Source organism: Ziziphus jujuba, chromosome 8 (assembly GCF_031755915.1).
Source record: "Ziziphus jujuba cultivar Dongzao chromosome 8, ASM3175591v1".
NCBI classification, from domain to species: domain Eukaryota; kingdom Viridiplantae; phylum Streptophyta; class Magnoliopsida; order Rosales; family Rhamnaceae; genus Ziziphus; species Ziziphus jujuba.
Window position 1 is genome coordinate 1,145,262 of NC_083386.1, and position 18,600 is coordinate 1,163,861.

General features: G+C 31.6%; 2 protein-coding genes across 3 annotated transcripts; both read left to right on the forward strand.

Annotated features, from left to right (window-relative positions):
• Positions 1–4,107: 4,107 nt before the first annotated feature.
• LOC107424350 (uncharacterized) lies at positions 4,108–7,596 on the forward strand. The gene is made up of 3 exons (XM_016034138.4): positions 4,108–4,676; positions 5,040–5,169; positions 7,056–7,596. The coding sequence occupies exons 1-3, from the start codon at positions 4,248–4,250 to the stop codon at positions 7,274–7,276; spliced, it is 780 nt and encodes a 259-aa protein (XP_015889624.1). The 5' UTR covers positions 4,108–4,247; the 3' UTR covers positions 7,277–7,596.
• Positions 7,597–14,216: 6,620 nt separating this feature from the next.
• LOC107424500 (YTH domain-containing protein ECT2) lies at positions 14,217–18,538 on the forward strand. 2 transcript variants are annotated; one of them, XM_048470104.2, is made up of 8 exons: positions 14,217–14,776; positions 14,887–15,046; positions 15,142–15,221; positions 15,981–16,283; positions 16,363–16,869; positions 17,006–17,218; positions 17,303–17,455; positions 17,983–18,538. In XM_048470104.2, exons 1-8 carry the CDS (start codon positions 14,669–14,671, stop codon positions 18,010–18,012), a joined length of 1,554 nt encoding a protein of 517 aa, XP_048326061.2. In that variant the 5' UTR covers positions 14,217–14,668; the 3' UTR covers positions 18,013–18,538. The 2 variants fall into 2 exon arrangements, with proteins under 2 accessions (XP_048326061.2, XP_048326060.2); XM_048470103.2 differs by having other exon boundaries at positions 14,218–14,776; positions 15,855–16,283.
• The last annotated feature ends 62 nt before the right edge of the window (positions 18,539–18,600 follow it).

Below are 18,600 nucleotides of genomic sequence, written 5' to 3' on the forward strand. Positions count from 1 at the left end.
TTTTCTCGATCTGGTTTTCAAAATGTAATGTTTTCAAAATTATATTTGAAATTAAAAGTAATTAATTGTGATTTTATTATTTATTAAAATTGTATCCAAAAATATATTTTACCATGTTTTCAAGGCTTACATAAATTTAAGATTATCAAAAAGATTTTCTATGGTATCTCGTATTATTTTATTAAATTATCGAGTATAATTTTTATAATTAATTATTGAAATCAATTTTGTTTTACGTTAAATCTATTTATTACTAAATTGACTTGTTGCATATTATTTGCATTTTATTTATTAATATTCATTGATTATTCAGTTGGCTTGATTATTAAATGTCATGATTATATGTTGAATTAAATGTTGGCTTGGTTAATTTATTTGTGATTGTATTTTATCTTATAATAATTATTATAGATTCAATTATTTGTTGTTATTAATCTCAAAGTGTTAATTTTAGATTCTAAAATTATTTGTGTTTATGACAATGTGTGACAATTTAATAATTATTATTTAAATTAATTTTTGTTTTCATTATAAGTTTAGATATTTAAATAGTTGTATTTTATTTGCAATTTATTTAATTAATTATTCCTTGATTTTTGGGGTACAATTATTGGGTTTTGTGAAAATATTTTAAAATGTAAACTTTTCCAACTAAGTGAACTGTGAGGGTTTTGAGGAAAAACAATATTTCAACTACTTATTATTTATTTGATTATTTATTATTAATTAATAAAGTTCATCTTATCATTATATTATTATTAGTATTATTATAATTATGTCGTAGTTAGGATCACTCACTGAGATGATTAGCATCTCATATTTTTAAATTCCGTTCTCCTAAACCAAATTAGTAGACATTGATTGTCCAGAGGCGAGCTCGACGTCTTTATTCGTTGTTGAAGATCCAAAAGGCTTTCCTTCCTTTTCTTCTCTATCTTGTATCGTTTCTTTATCCTTGTTGTTGTTGTTGTTGTATTAATTTCATACTTAATTGTATTGTATAAAGCTCTCTATATTGATTGGACAAATATTTATTTAATTATGCACTGATTCCCTGTTGTTTATTGAAGTGTTGCAACTTTGTGAAATTTAAATTGTAGTAAGGTGGGAAGAATAAGGTAGTATATATAGAAGTGTGTTTTTAGTGCAGGAAATTTGTGGTAAGTCCAACCTTTAGGAGAAGTTCTGTTGGATTTTCCATTAGAGGGTCCGATAGGATTTTTTTGGGATCAGGGCTTGTCTAGGGTTCCGGTGAGGGATTTTGGACGTGTCCTGACAGTAAGACTGCTAACAATTTTAGGGATAAGTTGGTAAATGTAACTTTCTTTACAATTGGAATTATATAACAATAAACCTTTTTTCACATGAATGTCATAACACTTAATAATTATTTCAATTACTTTCAAACATATGTTGATGGATCATATCCTGCTAAGATTGACACTTTAGTGAACAAGAAAATGTTTTTCAAAATTATTCAAATAAAAACCTAAAATATTAGTGAGCACAATGAAGTCTATATAGTCATGAGGTTGATCGACAATAATGAACTTAACAAAACATGTTTTAAGTTCTTATGAAATAAATTATGTTCATATGATGTAAGTAAATACAATTATACAATATGTAAATATATATATATATATACACAATATGTAAATACATATATATTCTTTATAATATTGTCTTCGATGTTTATTATATTTTTAATGGTTCTGATAATAAAAAAATAATATTGTTAGAATTATGATAAGCTTTCTCAATTTGAAAACACTAATATTGTTGAGCAAAAGGTAATTTTCGATATTACCTGCTACATTTTATTTATAAATAACTTTATTTAATTCATGACTCGATATGTTTTGATTTTTGTGCAAGACTTTGTATTTGAAACCGATTTAATCCAACAATTATTGAAGATGATGAATCCTATAAAGAAATTATTAATGGCGAACCAAATTCACACAACAAACTAAGAAAAATAATTACGCAAGAAAAAATTTAATTATTGTTGAACAATTTTGGAAGTTTTTTTTTTCATGCTTTATCAATTTTTTATTTTTTTATAATTTTTATTGAACAACACTTGATGGGTTTATAAATAATTTTTATTCTTATTTTCAAATTTATTTTTATGCTTGATGTGTTTATAATTATTTATAATTATTATATTTAATTTTATTCTTATACTTGATGGATTTATAATTGTTATTTTCATCATCATCATCATCACAAAGCATTCTAATGATTAACATTTGTTTTAGGTATTTTAGGTATTTGATCATAATTCCTTTTTGTAACTTATTATCAAGGTAATGTATTGCAATTATAAATGCTGTGCATCACAATGATATATAACGTACATCACAATGATATATAACTATTAAACAATTATTTACAAATAATTAATATTGATACCTTACGCTGACACTCCCTTTCAAGGTAGAGTATAGATATATATCATGCCCAACTTATCATTTGAGACACTAAACATCTTTTCCAAAAAAACTTTTGTAAGTACATCTGTTAATTAATTGGTCTTCTGATTTAACAAATGAAAATTGAATAATTTTCCAATCCAGATTCTCATTGATGAAGTTAACCTTATTATCACAATGCAAATCTATAAGCTTTCATTATTTAAATCCCAAATCTTTCAAAATATTCTTCATCCAAAATAATTCATATACACCAGGAGCCATGCCTCGAAACTCTAATTTTGTGCTGGATCTTATTACAACCTTTTGCTTTTTACTTCTTCAGGTGACTAAGTTTCCTCTTATGAATGTAAAGTATCCGAATGTGAACTGTTTGTCAGTTTTATTTCTTGCCCATTCAGAATTTGTATATCCTACAATATCTAGAAAATTACTCTTGGAAAATAACAAACCTTTTCCTAGAGCATTCTGCAAATGTTTTAGGATTCGATACACAACATTCATATGAGTATCACTTAGCGCATGCATGAATTGGCTTATAATACTGATTGCATAACTATATTTGGCCTTGTGTATGATAAGTGTATTAGTTTTCCAACTAAACGCTAATAATAATTCTTATTTATAGGAGCTTGATTTGGATATTCTCATCTCCATGGGAGTCTCTACTAGTTTACAATCCTACATTATAGTTTCAATCTAAAACATATATCCTTTGTGACAAGGAAATTCATGTTTTGATCTTGCAACTTCAATTCCTAAGAAGTATTTTAATTGATCAAGATCTTTCTTTTCAAATATGGTTGCCAATTATTTTTGTAATGCCTTCATTTTATCTGGATAATCACCTGTCAAAACTATATCATCTACATATATAATTAAAGCTGATACATTTTCGACATTATATTTTATAATAAATTATGATATGAAATACTCTATTTATAACAAAACGCCTTTATTATCTTTGAAAATCTCCCAAACCATAATCTTGGAGATTGTTTTAACCCATATAAAGATTTTTTCAAGTTACAAACTTTACCATTATTTGAGGTTCCATGTTTACTTCCTGATCGAAAATCCATGTATATTTTTTCTTCTAAATCCCTATTTAGAAAAGCATTTTTAACATCGAACTATTGTAAAGGCCAATCTTGATTAGCTGCTAAGTATCTAGTCAATATAATTTCTTATTCCTTGTACACTTTTTGGATATATCATTATTCAAAATCTAAGATGATTTATTAAAAGGTTTTGGTCAGAAATCTTAGTTCATGTAGCAATCCTCGTTTAGACTCCAAAAGAAAACGTCAGGAAAAAGTTTTAATCAGCAACAAAATGGACTCCAACCAAGCAAATTTTCCACTTAGCAAGATAATGAACAACACAAAAATAGAAAAGTTATTTATTTTTAGAGCTAATGGAAAAATGAAAAAAAAAAAAAATCAAAGGCCAACATTAACAAAGTTATTTCATTGTTGTTAGGTTGATGAGATTAAAAGAAAATAAAAGAAACAAAATTAAAATGTTAAGGGATGATTTGCAGAATTAAAAATAAAAAATAATAATATAATAAATGTAAAATGAAAGAATTTACTAACCAATGCACATGCATCTCACGTGAGACTAGCAAAGTAAGATGTTGGTGTTGCGCCTTTTTGCGGGCGTCGTCGCCTTCTGTTCAGAAATCAGTATGGTAATTTTGGTTTGGAGCAAATTTGCAAATCAAAAACAAAAACCCTCCTAAACCCCTATCTTTTTCCTTTCTTTCATTCATTTTTCGGTTTGGCTTTCCCACTACACAAACAAACAATGTTACAGAGCCGCACACTGCTGGGCAAAGCCATTATCCAAATCCGATCGTATTCGCAAGCCGCAGCAGTTGTGCAGGCGCAGGCAGAGGCAGCGGAACCCCAATTACTGAGTAACCTGGAAGGGTTCCCCCGGCCAGACCCAAAGTACGACGAGACCATTCTCGCCATTCCACGGGCGATTTCGGGCACCAACACCTCCATCAAAGAGCGCAGGGCCGGCCGGGTGCCCAGCATCATCTTCGAGCAGGAAGACGGCCAGCACGGCGGCAACAAGCGCCTCATCTCTGTACGTGCCAATCAGATCCGGAAGCTCGTCAATCATCTTGGTCGCTCTTTCTTCCTCTCTAGGCTTTTTCAGATTGAGGTTCGCTCCAACTTTGATTCCGAAGCTGACATCCTTGAGAAAGTTCGCGTCTTGCCACGCCAGGTATACGTATGCCAAGTGTTTGTGGAAAGTGAAATAATAATAATAGAAAGTAGGAAAAAATTTTGACAAGTAATGAGTATTTTTTGATGAGTTATTTCCTTTTTCCCTTTTGTCTGGTAGTTTCTGCATGTAGAATTTCTCACATTAAATCATATTGTTATGTATACATATATATTTGTGCATAGATATTTATTGAATATGGGGATTTGGTTGTTGCTAATGAGGAATGGTCTGTTTGCTTTGCTTATTCCGCTCTCTGTGTATGATAACTTAACTTTTCTAAAAGCATTCTTAGACAATATGAATGAATCGTGTGCGAAATTTTTATATGATGCTTGTCTGTCTTCGTACAAATTCTGCCAGATTCATCTGCACGCAGGCACGGATGCCCCCCTTAATGTTACCTTCATAAGGGCGCCTTCGAATGCTTTGTTGAAAGTCGAAGTCCCTCTTCTATTTCGAGGAGAAGATGTTTCCCCTGGACTTAGGAAAGGTCAGTCTACATTGGAATTTGTTTTTGTTAATCCGAATATGCTTTTATACTATAACTAGATCAAATCCATGCTCTTGTTAATGATTCAAGCAATTACTTTTGACTTATAGCTTTATTTTGACACTGCATCTTTCCACTTTATGAATTGATTTAGCTTTCATTTTCTCCCTTCGTTGTAAGTTCATTGCATAGTTGTACAATCACCCCCATATTACGTGTTGAGCAGTACTTAGAGCTCTCTTATTGTTGGAGGATTTGAGTTTGGGAAGGTTTGAGATTATTAATAGTCGTTAACCTAGGATTTTAGATTCTACATTGGAAACCTTTGTTTCTTGGATACAATTAATCATGAAATGAAATCACAATTTGGTTCAGAAGCTGAACTTATGACTTTGAGATCGAATTGGAATTAATTTTTTTAATTGAGCATGTTGTGGGCTTAACTCGAGCCATATTTGCATGTAACTGCAGTTTTTATCACTGAAAGTCTGAAACAGCCAAGGTTGCATAAGTACACTAAGATTGTGTGTCAGCAACTTGAAGTCTAAAACTGAATTAAATTGAACCATAGGCAGTTAGAAGTTCAAGAAGTAATAACCATAAATGATATGTATATTTATAAGGTTTGGAGCCAAAAACATTTTAGTATATTGTTTTGTCATGAAAGAGCACTTCTTAATCCTTTTCATATCAGATGATAGGTTGACTAATTTTCATATCCAGTCTTGGATGGAAAATTTTAGACAAGTGGACTTGGAGCATACGATTATTCCATTTTGGAAATGAATGTTAATTCTACATTTTCTCATTCAATTCTCTCTCTCTCTCTCTCTCTCTCTCTCGTCCAAAAATTTTGAGTTAAAAAGAAAGAAGGCATGATATATTGATTTTGCATGTAAATACTGCTATCACATGTTAAATGTGGATGAGGATATCAAATGCCAAGCATAAGATCGCATGTGTTGTATGTGTGAGTTTCTCACCCTTCCCCTTTAGTTCTTTCTTTCAAAATTTAAACAAATACTGTTTCTAATTAAACCCAATTTTGTGCTTACATGCATTAGTATTTGAAATTGTATTTTGTGTCAAACCAGCATATGTCAATGTGGAAAAAAGTTTATTCTGGTGGATAAGGATTGGCATTACCTCACTTTAGCAAATTGGAGGAATTTGATTGAGAAAATTAGAAAGTAGGGACCAATGAGTTTTGTTCATATTTTAGGGAACAAAAGTGAATTTAGTTCGTATTTCAGGGATCAAAAGTGTAATCTACCTGCATATTTTACTTTTAAAAATAAAGATAACTTTTTTATCTTTATTGTGGGATTTTCAGTGTAACTCTCCAATTCTAATCCATTATTGTTAAATTTCTTCCCTCGAGTTCTACATTATCATTTCTGTTTCTAACTGAATCAGAAAAAGATGTTACCAATTTCCTTAATGACATATCCCACAGCATAAAAGGTTTCTCAAGGAATTGATTGTCACAACAACTACATTTTCTAGTCATTTTTGAGGCTTAGATTGCTAGTAATAAACATGCTATGCATGGTGAAAGGATAAAACTTTGTTGAATGACCTAATCTTGCATATATGGTAATGTGTAATTGATATGAAGGTTGGTCTCGACTGATAGATGAGGTTAAGTAGTTATTTAAGCTCATGAGAAGGCTTGAACCTACTTGTGGCCTATTTTTAATTTTCAAAGTTCTACTGTTGACTTTGATGAATGATCACTTTATGATATTGAGTTACTAGAAGCTTCCTTTTGAAGGTGGTTACTGTTACGTCATGGTTACTGTTTCAATCTCTTGGCAATCGGCATTGCACAATTGATTAGTTTTATATGTCTTCTTGTGTTCAGTGATTAATCTGATTTCTGACAGGTTCTTATTTAAATACGATTAAGAGAACTGTGAAGTTCCTTTGTCCTGCTGATATCATCCCTCCATATATAGATGTGGATCTGAGTGAGTTGGATGTTGGGCAAAAGTTGGTAATGGGAGATCTCAAGGTTCATCCAGCTTTAAAGCTTATTCAGTCAAAAGACGAGCCTGTATGTAAGATTATGGGGTCCAGGGTCTCTGATCAAAAGAAATCTAAATAACAACTTATTCTAAAATTTTGGTTGCCCCATTTCAAAGGAAAGTTGATCGCACCATGATCCAATGCTGGGCTTATGGGCGTTCATGGTTAATCACAGATTTATTGAATTGTGAGAGCAGGGGAGGACAATGGTAGAATGTTTATGGGAGTCATTTCTCCTTTTCTTTCTGCAAATTTTCGCTCTGCAAGCTTGTGCTAGTAGTCAGCAAATTCCACACAAGGGAAACAACTTCTAGGGTCTGTTGTAATAACCCTTGTGAAAGTGATGCAGCATCCTGTTGAATTAGACAAAATGAATAACGCCCTTGGCTTTTACTTGGATGCCTCTGTTTTTATTTTATTTCTTTATTTTACTCCATTTATTTTTCCAATGGTGTATAAAAAAACTTGGAAATTCCCTTAAATATTTCCGAGGAGCAAATATCTAAACAAGATGAACGATTTCCAACTCATGATCGATTGGAAAAAATAAAAAAAATAAAAAAATAATAAATAAAGAAAGAAGAAGAAGAAGAAAACAGGTTTAGTATAACAGAAGGAAGAGTTTGAACTGATCTTCTTCCTACTAACCCATACTCGTACCCTCAGTGCTAGTAGTTGGGTTAGTAAGAAATTTGTACTTTGACTAAGAGGGTCAAGGTGCATGTCTCACCATCATCTAATAGACAGGTTTGGCCAAAAGATCTGCAACGAAAGCCAGATTGGGTAGCAGGGGTACCTCATCTCACTCCAACCTTTATTTATTTTAGCCAAAAAACATTGTTTACACATTGTTTTGTCAAGCAAAAACAATTTTGAAGTCTACTTTTAGGCAGAAATAGAAAGATGAACTCTAAATTATAATGATTAAAAAAACTAGAGCTTACAAGGGAATTTTAGTAAAGCGGCTTAGCCACTATTAAACAGAAAGGAGGAGCAAGAGCAAGATTAATCCATGATTGACATCGAACAAGACTTAGTTATGAAACAAGGGAAGAGGGTCTTGGGCCGTTATATTTGAAAGTACAAAGCATTTGGGAAATTATTGCAAGCATGCAAACGCAATTGTGTTTTATTGATGAACTTAATTTTCCTAATGATCATAACATTCAGCCTGCATGCTGATGATCGGTTTTCCTTTTGGAATAGCTCAGTTCGTAAGAACTTTTGATGGGAATTTCCACGTTCTAAATTAAATAAAATCCTTTTCCACAATTTACTAAAAAAAAAAAAAAATAGAAGAAGAAAATTGCATTGTAAGATTTGTTTTGTACAATGAACCCTTTGGCTGCCCTTTTGACTTTATCATGTTTGTGTTTTTTGGGTACTTTTTTGCCTTTTTAGGTGAAGATATTTTTTTAGCACTTGATTATCAGTACCAGGGAAAACCAATCCTTATGTTGGGCTCCATTGTTTATAGGAGGCCTACTTTGTGGTTGTATTATCGGAATTTTCTAATTGTTTGACCATCTTAAAGGTTGGAATAAAAAAATTTAAAAAAAATTTATAATCATTTGGATCCTATAAAATTTATTTTATCTAAACAAAATTTTAACACGTTATTAAAATTGTATTTGACCAATAATCAAATTTTAAATTTTAGTTTTTATGTAATTTAAAAAGTAATAATGGAAGATTTGATACAAAAATTATTATGTCAACCTAGTATAAACCTAATTATATTTACAATCAAATTCATATTAAATGTTTAAAGAGCTGAGATTCAAAATTATATTTATTAAACCAATAAATTTTATTTTTCTAAATATGATTTTATTATATCATTAAACCTATTTTTTATTACTTTTTGAATTTGAAAACGATCAGGTCATTTTGATTTTAACCATACTATATATATAATCATGGGTAATTGGCTTGTCTCCTCTTTTACGAGAATATGTTTTGGCATTTTAGTCTTTTTTTTTTTTTTTTTTTGGTCCGGAATAAATGGGCAATAGTTAGGAGAGGTGCGCCAGCGGCGAGCAAAAGTCGAATTTTGATTAAAATTTTGTCTTTAAAGTGTCAAAAAAAAAAAATCAATTTAAGGATCATTTATGCAAGCAAAAATCAGTTTAAAAACCACTTTTGCAAGTAGAAATTGAGTTCAGATACCAAAATGCCAAAAGATAAACAAGCTCAGGAGCTAAAGTGCAAAAACATGTTCAACTTGATCAAGAGGCAAATATGCCAATGGCCTAATAATTATATATATTTAATATGGTTCAAGTAATAATATCCTCAAATTTAAAACTTGAAGATAAGTGGACTTGAATATCTAAAACAATTGGATGTGTGGAATTACTTGTACATATCCGATACATGTAATTCATAGGCTTTAGCTAAATGGTTAGCCCATTTATTCTCAATTTAAAACGCACCTCAATGCTGTTGATAGTGTAAGAAGTATGTATATTTGAAAGATTACAAGGATATTCCATTGGATTAATAACCCCACCTACCACTAGGCACATCCATATTGTAATATATAGCATGCATATATATATATATATAGGGATATTCTACGGTGTGGATCGTTCGTATGCAGATGCATCAAAAACCGACTTTTTTTTTTTAAAAAAAGCATCGGCTTTATGTGTATGTGTACACAGCAAAACAGACGTTTCTTTTTAAAAAGTATCGGTTTTGGATGTGGTTCACATGCGGAAGGTTCGTACCATAGAACTACTATATATATATATATAATCAAGCTCCTAGTAGGCCAATCTGATAGTTTTTCTATTATTGTTTTTCTTTTTCAATTTTTTAATTGTGTTTAAAGGTCAAAGTTATAAAAATTTATTTATGATTATTTAACTTCCTATAAAGCTCATTTCACTTAAATATGATTTTAGTACGTTGTTAAATTCATATTTAGTCAATAATTGAATTTTAAACATTAAAGCATCTCTATTAGTACATCCATTTTGACATTACTATCTTTAAAATTGGCATTGACATGATTTCATTAATGGCAAATGTCAACTATTCCCATGTTTGTATTTCAAAAGGATTACAAATCTTTCCGTGAACCAACTCTTGCTAAAGTTATCTATTGGAGATGGGAAAGAACAGAACCTTTGGCATTAACATTCCAATAAACATGCTAAATAAATAGTATTGCACAATTATAAATATTATTAAATGGTGAAAGGATCCACTTTTATCAATTAGAAAACAACATTATAATAATTTAAGTATTAAATTGTGATCAACTCCAGAAACTTTGTTACAGTGGAGTTCCCTGCCAAAATTTGTTTATTACAAATTTAGTGTTGAATTTGGCACCAAGAATTTCATTTAAAAAAATAAAAATAAAAAAAAGGCAAAATGTGCTCCTATGTCATATTTTGGCATTGGGATTACCAAAATGCAATGTAATTAGAGATACTCATTATTAGCTTTTGATGTGAAAGGTTTGATACTAAAATCATTAATTTGAGTATAATTCTATATATGTCAATATTATCTTATAAGGATATATTAATTCTATAAAAGCACGATACAGTATAAATAAATAACAATAAAATGTAAATGATTAATTTACTCTGATTAATTAGCATTCTATCCTTACTTTGATTGGATTGAGAGCGATATATATATATATATATATATATAAATGTATGTATGTTCTCTTATAAACTATCCTCTTAGCTTATTCTAGAGGACATTCCAACGTGGTTACTAAAAATGGAATCCACATTTTGTCATATTTTTTTAATATTTCTTATGAAAGATTCACTTTACTATATTGAAAAATTAAAAACAAAAAATTTTAAGGATTAACATATAAAACCAAATAAATTAGTTAATTTGAGCTTTATTTTTATTGTCTATATCATATATCTCTTAGGATAAACTGGAAAATAATTCATGATAGATAGTTTTATATATAGAGATATACATAATTTTTTCTATAAAATGTGTACCCGTACATACATTTTACATCAAAATTATATATATATATATATATATGAGTTAGTCTCCCGTATGAGAATCCTAGATGATTTGTTATTCAGTATACCAATAAAGACAAGGGTTTTAACTAAAACTGTCATTAATGAGAGACATATTGACAATGGTTTATCAAAAAAACTTCATTTTTACTAATATTCTAGACAAAAAATCATTAGGGATTTATAATGGAGACCGATAATATATATATATATATAAATTCTCCTATCATGATGTCATCTTGGTTTTTTTATGAGATTTGATTTATAAATTTTTATCCTATTTAAAAATTGAAATTTAAAAAATATATTTAATATTAAAATGACTATATATATATTGGCCCATTAACTAAAGTTACCCATGACATAATAGGTGATTTATCCCATCATAGCATATATATATATATATATGTATACATATATATTTAATCTCTCGATTATAGAAAATTTATTTATCTAAAACATTTTGTCTAGAATTTATCTTATAGAACGCCTGTTCGCATGCCTGTATCTAAAAGGTGTTGTCCCGGTAACGCTGGGACATAAAAATCTTGAATAATACAATTTATATATATATATATATATACCGGCTACAATAAGGATCGGCTGTATGCTATATATGAGGAGAATCCTTGGATTTGCTCATCTGTCATGAACGGGCTAGATTAAAACCTCCTCACGTGTGGATTTTGCCCAAAGCTTCCCTTCCCATTCGCTGGTTTTTCTTCCCTTCTCCTCTTCTCTTGCCCACACTTTCCTTCCCTTCCAGCCATTAGATGGTAAAAAAATATAAAAATTGGAAACTCCTTAATTTTCTTCTTCTGCAACTTATTAATCCATAACAATCTTTCCATCTCCTTTCTTCTTCACCTTTAACCCGAAACCTTAAAACCAAATTTATATCCAAACACAAACCATAAAGTAAAATCTGTATCCAAATAGAAGTTCTAGTCCAAAAAATCTTGATTTCTTCTTCTTCTTCTTTTTATTTTTATTTTATTTTATTTTTTTTTATAAAATAATCTGAGTATCTATATATATTTTTCTTTCTTTGGATGGGTAAGAGAATAGAGTGCGAGAGGTAAAGAGAGAGAGAGAGAGAGGAGATCTAGGCAGATTTCTTTGGATGGGTAAGAGAATAGAGTGCGAGAGGTAAAAAGAGAGAGAGAGAAAGAGAGAGAGAGGAGATCAGATTTGAACTTGTGGGTATGTGGAAAGAAGAAGAAAAATCACAGTTATGTGAGAAGAAAGAAGAAGAAAGAAAAAGAGGAGGAGACAAATCCACAAGGGAGCTTTAATCTGGTCCGTTCGTGACAGATGAGCAAATCCAAAGCTCTCAATTTTAGCATATTTTTTGTCCTGATATATTGTATACGGCCGGTTCTTATTGTAGCCGGTCTCTATATATGTATATATATATATATATATATATATATATAAATAGGCCGGGTTTAATCAGAGAACGAAAGAGTTGAGTAGACACTTAATTACACATATTGTGTTAAAGATTTCGGAGGAAATATAATAAGAATATTATCCAAATTGAAATGAACAACTCAGTGTCAATGGAGGTGTACACGTTCAAAGCATGTTGTACATGAACGTGGCAACTCACGCTGTCCCGATAATTGGAATAAAAAAAATGGTATAGAAAATTAGGGTGTTGGAAAATGCCAAAATCCCAATGATCATGGCATTCTAAGAAGGATGAATGGCCACAATTTCTTACCCGCTAAGAAAACCTGGATTTTGATAGATTTCTAATATTTTATATAAATTTCGTTACTATATTTCCACTTCTTGATGCTTCTGGGTCTGTCCCTCTTTTATGGCTTCTTTCAGTTGAAATGTCCATTTCCTAATTACGATCACCAAAATTTAGCTGCCCACCACCGTGGGTTACATATTTTTCATTGCGGTACAACATTGAGTTGACTTTCTACCAGTATTATTGGAATTATGTATTTGTTTGTGAAAGAATCAAAAGGTAATCCAAAAATGCTTCCTTCTCAGTCTCTGGACCCCCATCATTTTTCTCTTTTTTTTCCTGAAATAAACCCCATCATCTCATCATTATGTTAGTCACCCATCCAATAATAATAATAATGATAAAAACACGGAGAGAAGCATGATGCATGCATGCATGCGATAATATATAAGACATGTGGAAAGATGATGATGATGAAAGTCTAATATCATTCACCACTCACATAGGCAAATATCATCAAATCTTTTAGGGGTTGTTAGCTATATTATTCCTTTAATTATTTTATAGTTACACGCTTTCATTTTTAAACTAACGTATTTTTTGCACATTGATCTTTAAATTATTTTTCATTTACATTTTAGTAGTATTGTCACTTAAAGTGCATTTAATTAATTTAACAATGTCAAAATCATATCAGATTGTTTGATTTTGTAATTTTATTATTCTTACTGTAATAAATAAGTTGTTTGCTTTAAAACTGCTAAAAATTAAAGAAAAAATAATTTAAGGATGAAAAAATATACCAAAAGCTAAAATTTAAATATATAAAAAAAAAAATATTAATAACCAAGGAGCATATAAAAACTCTTCTTAAAAAACTCTAAAATTTTGCTCAAATATAATTTGATTTTTTTTTCAAAAAAATATAATTTGTGTTTTTATTTCAAAAATATCATTAGCATCCTTTTATATTTCAAAAAAATTTATATATCATTATCTTTCTACTTCATTGTTTCATTAATGCTCTTTGAACTTATATCATTCACATTTTTTATTATCTTCCTACTTCGTTGTTTCATTAATACTTTTTGAACTTATATCATTCATATTTTTTATTAAAAAAAAAATTTAAAAAAAAAAAAAACACTAGTTATCGTTTTAAAATTTGAAAGATTAAATCCGCAACTACCACGAGTCAATATAAAATATACCCTTTTGTAAATTAGTCAAAAGATGAAGTTATATTAATAATTAGCAAAAACAAAGGAAAAGACTATGAGAAAGAGTTGGAAGGTATTGAGAAGCTAGGGTGGTGGGGGCCACAATCGGATGCAGTCAGTCTCGCGAACATAATAAACTGTCATGGGACGTGGAAGCCTCACCACCGTTGCTTTCACTCTCATTAGAAATTAAAATAAAAGGAAAAAGAAAAAGAAGATGCACTTGTTTTTCTTTTGTATTCTTCTTCGTACTGTTCTTCTTCCTTGTTTATTTGTTTCTTTCTTCTCTCTGTCTCTGGCTCTCTCTTGTGCATCTGCTTCATAATCACAAGATCATTGCCTGTTGATTTAGGGTTATATGCGTACATCGTCATATACTTAGAATATATATACATACAGAAAAATTTATATATCTGTACATCCATTCATATATGTATATATATATACATATATAACTGCATACAGACAGAAAGAGCTGTTGATTTCTTGATTTTCCGAGCCAAATAAATATAAGCATAAAATCTTGTTGGCGATATATGGCTGCCCTTCAGTTTCAACAACAAGAACAGAAAGGAGGAGAAATGATGAAGGGAAATCCAGCAGTGGTGGATGAAGCTTCTTCAATGCAACTTCATCATCATCAGGTGCTAACTCTCCCTCTCTGTACTTGGTTGTCCAATTTCTTTCTGTCATATTTTCTCTATTAGTATCATAAACTAACAAGTTGGATTTGCATGTTATGAGAATGTTGCAGGGTGGTGGTTCCGTGGATGGAAGCCCCTCTGACACAGCATCCTCCATCTCATCACCTTCTGCTAAAGATACAACACCTCCTCTCAATCTCAAACAAACCCATGCCCATCAAACCTCCATCCATCCAAATCCCACTGCTTCTTATGGATTGTACTCTCCAGGTTTCTGCTCCACCATCTCACATACACCTCCTCATCGTCCTTCTTTATGGGTGCTTGATTATGATTTCATAGCGCTTACAGTAGAATTCTCTCAGGTTTTGATGCTTCCCTTCTTGGAGATATGGATAATCAACAATACTACATTGCTGGGAATGGAATGCTACTTCAATACCCTGTAACGTTCTTTATTACTTTCTTAAATTTTTAATTAATACATCTTTTTTTTACCATATGATCCTTCTTTCATGATTTACCTGCATTAATTTCACTCTCTGATTCTTGGTCCAATGGCCCAATGCTCCCCAAAACCCCTTACAGCTGTGAAAGCTGAATTCTATCCCAAATCAAAGAGACTTTACCGGCTGTGCTCTAAAAGGGCACCTTCTTTATGGTTGATTTGTGGCTCTAAGCTCGCTTTATCGTAATTATTTATGTATGGATTACCATGAATTTCTTATGTCGAACCATTTGAATCAAATTGTTAATCCCTTTAGATTGAATTTTGTACACCCTGTAATTAGACTATGTTTAGTAGAATGTAGAACTAGCCACATGAAGACAAGATCCTTATGCTGACTGATGATAGCGTTATTGTCTGAGGTATCCATTGAGTCACATCTTGTAGCATCCACAAGTACAATTGAGTCTCTTTTTCTCTAAGTAGTTTAAATCTCACGCAAACTTTTGCTGAAGTTGCTGGTTGTGATAACTGATAACTAAGCATACCAGTAAGCTTGTTACCTGTCCAAGAGCCTTTTCTTTCCTTCCATGGAAAATTAAACTTACTCACCTTTTCTTTTTCATTCAGGTCATGCAAGCCGATAATGGATCATTTTCCTATTTGATTTCAGGGTTTTATCCTGGCTATGATCCTTACACAACATATTTACCCATAACTAGCATTGGTGCTGATGGACAGTATTTTGGTCAGCAGGTGTATCCGCCAAGCCCTATGTTTCAACCACCCATTGCTTCCTCTGGATATGGCCTGAATTTTCTACCTCATGGGAACTTCGTACCATCACCGTACCTCTGGGATCCATCTCTTCTTGTCGGAGATGTTGCTTCTGGAAATGGCAATAATGGAGTTTTAGAAACTCCAGCCTCTAAACCTAGTTTTTCTGCACCAAGCCACACCCTTCCTCCACTGTCTAAATCTTTTACACATTCAGACTTAAACAGTCCTTCATTGGATGTCTCATCAGGTCACAACAATAAGCTAAAATCATTCAACAAGGTATTGTCCATTTTTGTGCTTGTGTGCAATTGTCTCCTTCCCTCAAGAAATTATGCTGATTCATTCAACAACATTTCAGGCCTCACAATATGGTTCAAAAATCCAGTCTGATGTACCTCCTAAAGGTTACTTTGCTCTTACAAAATTTCCAGTCTATAATCAAGTCTATCCAAACAACCCAATCGATTCAAAATCAAATGCAAAGAAATGGGATGGAAATGAAAATTGGAAAACAAGAAGTAAGGTTACTGGTGCAACTGATATTAATATACTCAATGAAAACCATGGTACCGGGAAAGGTAATGCTACTGGATCTCTGGGTACTGATGGGAATGGAAACTTAGACAGCATAACCTCTCCAATAAGGAAGGATCAATATAACCTCCCTGACTTTGCAACCAGATATGATCATGCATTTTTCTTTGTCATTAAATCTTACAGTGAAGATGATATCCATAAAAGCATCAAGTACAATGTTTGGGCTAGTACACCTAATGGGAATAAGAGGCTTGATACTGCATATAAAGATGCACAAAAAAGGGTGTCAGAGAAAGGCAACAAGTGTCCTGTATTCCTTTTCTTTTCGGTATGCTTTATAGTTTATCTACCATTTTTTTTAATTCATGATTGCTTTTTATCTTCCAGAATCAGTGATTAATGCTGCCTTTTTTTTTTTTTTTTTTTTTTTTTGGGGGGGGGGGGGCAATTGTTGTATGGTTCAGGTAAATGCAAGTGGTCAGTTCTGTGGAGTAGCTGAAATGACTGGTGGGGTTGATTTTAATAAGAACATGAATTTCTGGCAACAGGATAAGTGGAATGGTTATTTCCCAGTCAAGTGGCATATCATAAAAGATGTTCCAAACCAACAACTACGACATATTATACTTGAGAATAATGAGAACAAACCTGTAACCAATAGTAGAGACACTCAGGAGGTGTGCACAACTGATTGGTAGTCAAGTTTATGTTTGTGCAACCTAATCCAGTTAAAGCTTACATGTATGACTCTGTATTTACAGGTGAAATTCCATCGGGGTATTGAGATACTGAGTATTCTGAAAAATTATGTACCCAATACATCCATATTGGATGACTTTGATTTTTATGAAAGCCGCCAGAAAGTGATACAAGAGAAGAGGATCAGGCATTCTACACTTGACTGTAATCTACAGGTCTGCCACCACTTTTCTACTACTTTCTCTGTTTTTAGCCTTTTATTAACCCTTTGTGGCTACGAATGGATTCTTAATACCTTTTTCATCATTTTTTTATTTTTATTTATTCATTTATTTTTTAGAAAGTAAAGTGATTTGCTGGTTTTTGTTCTCGTTACAATGTTTTAGTTGGTGCATGTAGTAGTGGGACCCTGTAGATGTAATTAAATGAGCAAGAATTTGGGAATCATTTGTTGTCGATCAACAATCATAAGGTCTGGAGCTCTTGGTTTCAAAATTCTAAAACATTTCTTTTATATTAAGAAATGATCAGGAATAAAGCAGGTGTTCTTATTTAAAATAGAAAGTGGAGAATGTTGTGCAGTGACTTTATTCTATTCCTAGGGATGGAGGGTCATAGCATCAATCTTTTTCTCCTCTTTTCACCATTTACTCTCAATTTCTGCAAGACTTGATTGTATGTGTCTAACAATGTTGCCTGTGCTTTTTTTTTTCCCTTTTTTTACGTGATCATTTTACTGCAGAAAGTGGATGAACTGACCTCTAGCTTCTAGTCGGTACATATATCTACTCTGAAGTCTGAAGAACAATAAGGGAACTCAGGTTAGAAGATTTTGAGGGAATGAAGGATATATGAATGTGAATGACTGTATTCCAGATAGAGCAGCAGCATTGGGAAGCTGCTAATTAATCTCTGCTATTGATGCTCCTAGAAAATTAATACTCAAAACTGATAAAAGTGGAGAAGAGGCTAAAATTTTCAGGTTCTTCTTGACTGAATGGAAACAAAAGTACAGTGGCTTGATCATCAAGGTGGGCTGATTAGTATTGCAGAAGAACAAAAGGTTGGTTGGCGATTGGTTCCTGTTTGTTGTTCCATCTCATCTCTCATAAATAAAGGATAGCTTTTAGTTTCTCTTAGTTTTGGAGGTGGTGGCAGATTTGTAAAGCCACCATTTTAATTGGCCCAGAAAGATTTTTAACCACCACCCTACCGGCTAAACTATAGTCCTAGTCTTTCATACACATTGTATCAAATGCCAATTTGGTCTACGTAATTATTTATTTCATTTAGGTACAGTTTCGTTTACTTAATTTTCTGAATTTGACATCAGTGTTATTCTGAATAATCCTCCCACTCA